The sequence below is a fragment of the Impatiens glandulifera genome, chromosome 2, assembly GCF_907164915.1.
Source record: "Impatiens glandulifera chromosome 2, dImpGla2.1, whole genome shotgun sequence".
NCBI lineage: Eukaryota > Viridiplantae > Streptophyta > Magnoliopsida > Ericales > Balsaminaceae > Impatiens > Impatiens glandulifera.
Genome location: NC_061863.1, coordinates 59,632,491 through 59,636,241, shown reverse-complemented (window position 1 = coordinate 59,636,241; position 3,751 = coordinate 59,632,491). Strand labels below are relative to the sequence as shown.

General features: G+C 26.2%; 1 protein-coding gene across 1 annotated transcript; it reads right to left on the bottom strand.

Moving 5' to 3' along the window:
- Nucleotides 1-2,587: 2,587 nt before the first annotated feature.
- LOC124925090 lies at nucleotides 2,588-3,112 on the bottom strand. The gene is made up of 2 exons (XM_047465062.1): nucleotides 2,767-3,112; nucleotides 2,588-2,670 (listed from the first exon to the last, which is right to left on the bottom strand). Exons 1-2 carry the CDS (start codon nucleotides 3,110-3,112, stop codon nucleotides 2,588-2,590), a joined length of 429 nt encoding a protein of 142 aa, XP_047321018.1.
- Nucleotides 3,113-3,751: the final 639 nt, after the last annotated feature.

Genomic DNA, 3,751 nt, shown 5'->3' with positions numbered 1-3,751 from the left:
TTTCATGGGAGGTCTTACATGTTGAGATGAAGTATATGAAGTGTAGCCAAGGATGATTTGCCGGATGGACCATATAAAAATGAGATCCTGGCAAGTTTTTTTTTACTACATATCTATCTACATCTACACATGCGAAATCGTCGATGATGATGATTATGCTTAATTTACATTAGATTCAATTTCTGGAGTATGTTATTTAAAGTGAATATATACGTGTGTTGTTCTTGGATGAAAGAAAATGTGCATTCTTAATTTGGTTTTATGGGAGGTCTTACATGTTGAGATGAAGTATATGAAGTGTAGTTAAGGATGACTTGCCGGATTGACCATATATAAATGAGATCCCGACAAGTTTTTCTTGACTACATATCTATCTACATCTGCACATGCGAGATTTCCGATGATGGTTATGCTCAATTTACACTAGATTCAGTTTCTAGAATATATTATTTAAAACGAATATATACCCCCTCTCTCAATTACTTCTTTGTTTATTCTTTTTAAGTAGGGTTTATATACAATTCTTGACTTTCAAACACAAAAATGGAAAAAATTTCAATTGATTCATGTTTGTCTATTTAAAAAGAGTTTTGTGTTAGAGAGGAACATTGATATATGTACGGATCTGATGTTTTAATGTTGTTTCAAGCATTATATATATATGCATGGTAGTAAATTATAAGTACACTCGAGATCTTTTACCGTATATGCTTTATCCACCTGTTGCCAATTAAGGATTACTCGACAGACTAAATATATTATAGTTAGGGGCAGGGCTTCCCACTCCCAGGCCATTTTTTTTTTATTTTTTAAATGATGACCGAGAAAGGAAAAATGCGGAAAATAAAAAACGAGAGGTAAAGAAACAAGTTTTTATTTGTACATATACAATATATATTTTTAAATAATTAAAATAAAATATCAAATTATTTAGGTGGTTTCTAATTATTCTGATCGCTCACTATTAGCCCCTTAAATTAATTTTTAAAACAAATCGCCTTTCAACTTTTAGAAATGTAACTAATAGCTCTTTCGTCAACTTTTGGTTAAACATGACGGCTTAAACTTAATTTTTTTTATATACTATCTTTAATATTATTTTTTATATTTCTATATATAATTATTAAATCGCTTATATATAAAATTATATATATTATTATTATTAATTTTTATCTATATCTATATCTATATAAAATAAAGTTTAAAATAATTTATATAATATATATATATATATATTTATATATATTATCTTTAATTATTAATTTATATATAAAAATTAATATATATATATATATATAATATTATATAATATTATATATATAAACGATTTAATAATTATATATATAAATATAAAATATAATATTAAAGATAATATATAAAGATAATAATATTTTAAGCTTAACATGTTTAACCAAAAAATTGACGGAAGGGTCATTGGTGACATTTCGAGAAGTTCAAAAGCGGTTTGTTTCAAAAATTAATTTGAGCGCTAAAAGTAAGTGATCGGAGTAATTAAAGGGCCGTCTAGATAATTTGTCCTAAAATAAATAATAATTAAGTTAAATATTATACATTAAAAATCAAAATTTATTGTAAAGTTTATTAAGCAAGAGAACTAATTATTTTAATAAGTTTGGCTTTTTATTCTCTTGTAACGTATTTTATTTTAATTATTAAAAAATATATAAGAACCCGACAAATTATTTTATGGCTTTTTATTCTCTTGTAACATATTTTATTTTAATTATTAAAAATATATATAAGAACCCGACAAATTGTTTTATTTGGCTACATGTCTATGATCACTTATGATGATTAATGCTCAATATACACTAGATTTAGTTGTCATTCCAGTTAATTAAAATGAATATATATAATGTATTTCCTTGCATCTTCTTTTTAACTAGGACATATATATATATACAACTCTTGATTTTCAAACACAAAAATGCCTAAAGGGATGGACTTTTTTAATTTTGGAGTAGTTAAAAAATGTTTTAAATAGGGTTTTATGTTAAAGTAATCTTATCTTTTAATGTTGTTTCAAGCATATATTTATATATAATGTTTTTTTGAGTGGGCTTAAACCCAACCTTAAGGTAAATCGGCCCTATGTATTGATTCTTCCCATTTAGTTCTTGAGTTAGTACAAAATAAATAGTGTTTGAAAAATAGATTGATTACATGTATTATTTAGCAATTTTATACATCCCTAGCTTGTAAGTTAATTATAGTTCAAATATTTAACAATTTTTATAGCCTCTAGAAGAAACATTAAAACAAACATATTTATAACATTCACAGAAATTATTCTGAAAATTTAAACTTTATTAATACACCTACCTACCATATTTAATTATTGATCAATTGGGTTGACTTAACTTTATTATTTAATTAATTCAAGGAAAACCATAAATTTGTGAAAAATTATTTATCAATATATGAACTTTGTTTAACAAATGAATTATTAATCATAATTAAAGAACCAACACATGCATCAAATTAAGATGATGGTTTGAAACAGTTGATGAATGATTCCCATAACAAAATCGATCCAAAAGAAGAAGAAGAAGAATCCAATCCCCTTTCATTTTGAAGATTGGATGACCAAGCAAGCCACCATTTGTGCCCATTGTTTCAATCTAGTCTTCACCATCACTGGATTTTCTCCTTCCCAATTAGAAACAAATTAAATGTCACAACTCACAAGTATTCAAGAACTTCATAATTTGGTTTTGAAAAAAGAAAAAGAATTAAGAGATTTACCAGGGCTGAATTTGGTGATGGGGCTTCCAATGGAAGAAGAAGAAGAAGAATTGACATCGTAATAGAGTTGGTACACAGGAAGTGTATCGGATAATCGCTTGTCAACTTCGGGTGAATCGAACCCGAATCCAAGTTCGATGCATGCCTTTAGTTCGTCAATGTCTTCATCGGTGACGCTCCTGCTCCTACTCCTACGGCTGATGGGCGATCTCTTCTTCTTCCGCCGCCACGCCTCATCGCGAAACGCGTCCGGAGACCATGAATTGTTCTTGAGTAGGGGCAGCGGTGGACGCGAAATCTTTATAGGATGAGAAGAATGATGATCGATTGTAGTTTCATCGACCATTTTGAACAGCACCTAGATGCATTGTTTTGTTATACATAGTCCATCATTATATATAGTAATATTCATTTACAACTAAATGAAATTAACATTTTTCAAAATAGTAATAAAAATTGATTTTTTTTATTTAAATTTAATATAAAAGTATAAAATATTTATACCTTTACTATTTTTTTATTGGATGAAACAATAAAGAAGATTATTTATGTTTTTTAAGTAATAGTAAAATGGTTTAATAAAATAATATTTGTCTTTGTTGAAATTTGAAATTTTAAGTAACTTATAACCAAATAAGATTGTATATCATTAAAAAGACGAAAATAACTTATAAATAAAATTTAACAACGTAGTTTTGTTCAATTGTTTGTTTAATTTAAATGAGTGATTTCAAATATTACTAAATTTTATGGATTTTCTTGGTTTAAAAATGGAAAATAATTTAAATGATAATTTCAGTTTTATGTTTCTTTCTAATACAAATTTAATTTATTTATTTTCGTAAACTAACACGATTCTTCGCAGTAATGACCTTATTCCAACTTAAGTCATTTTAAGTTAAAATATATTTTTTTAGCATTAATTATTGTCACTTGAGTTACATTAACTAGTTTAATATAAATGTTATTAATCTTGATGGGTTTG

What these genes read in the sequence shown, in the direction of transcription:
- LOC124925090 (XM_047465062.1), bottom strand. Translation starts at nt 3,112, where the DNA reads ATGGTCGATGAAACTACAATCGATCATCATTCTTCTCATCCTATAAAG. An exon ending in CATCACCAAATTCAGCCCTG is followed by an intron (nt 2,671 to 2,766) that starts GTAAATCTCTTA and finishes CTAATTGGGAAG; the next exon opens with GAGAAAATCCAGTGATGGTG.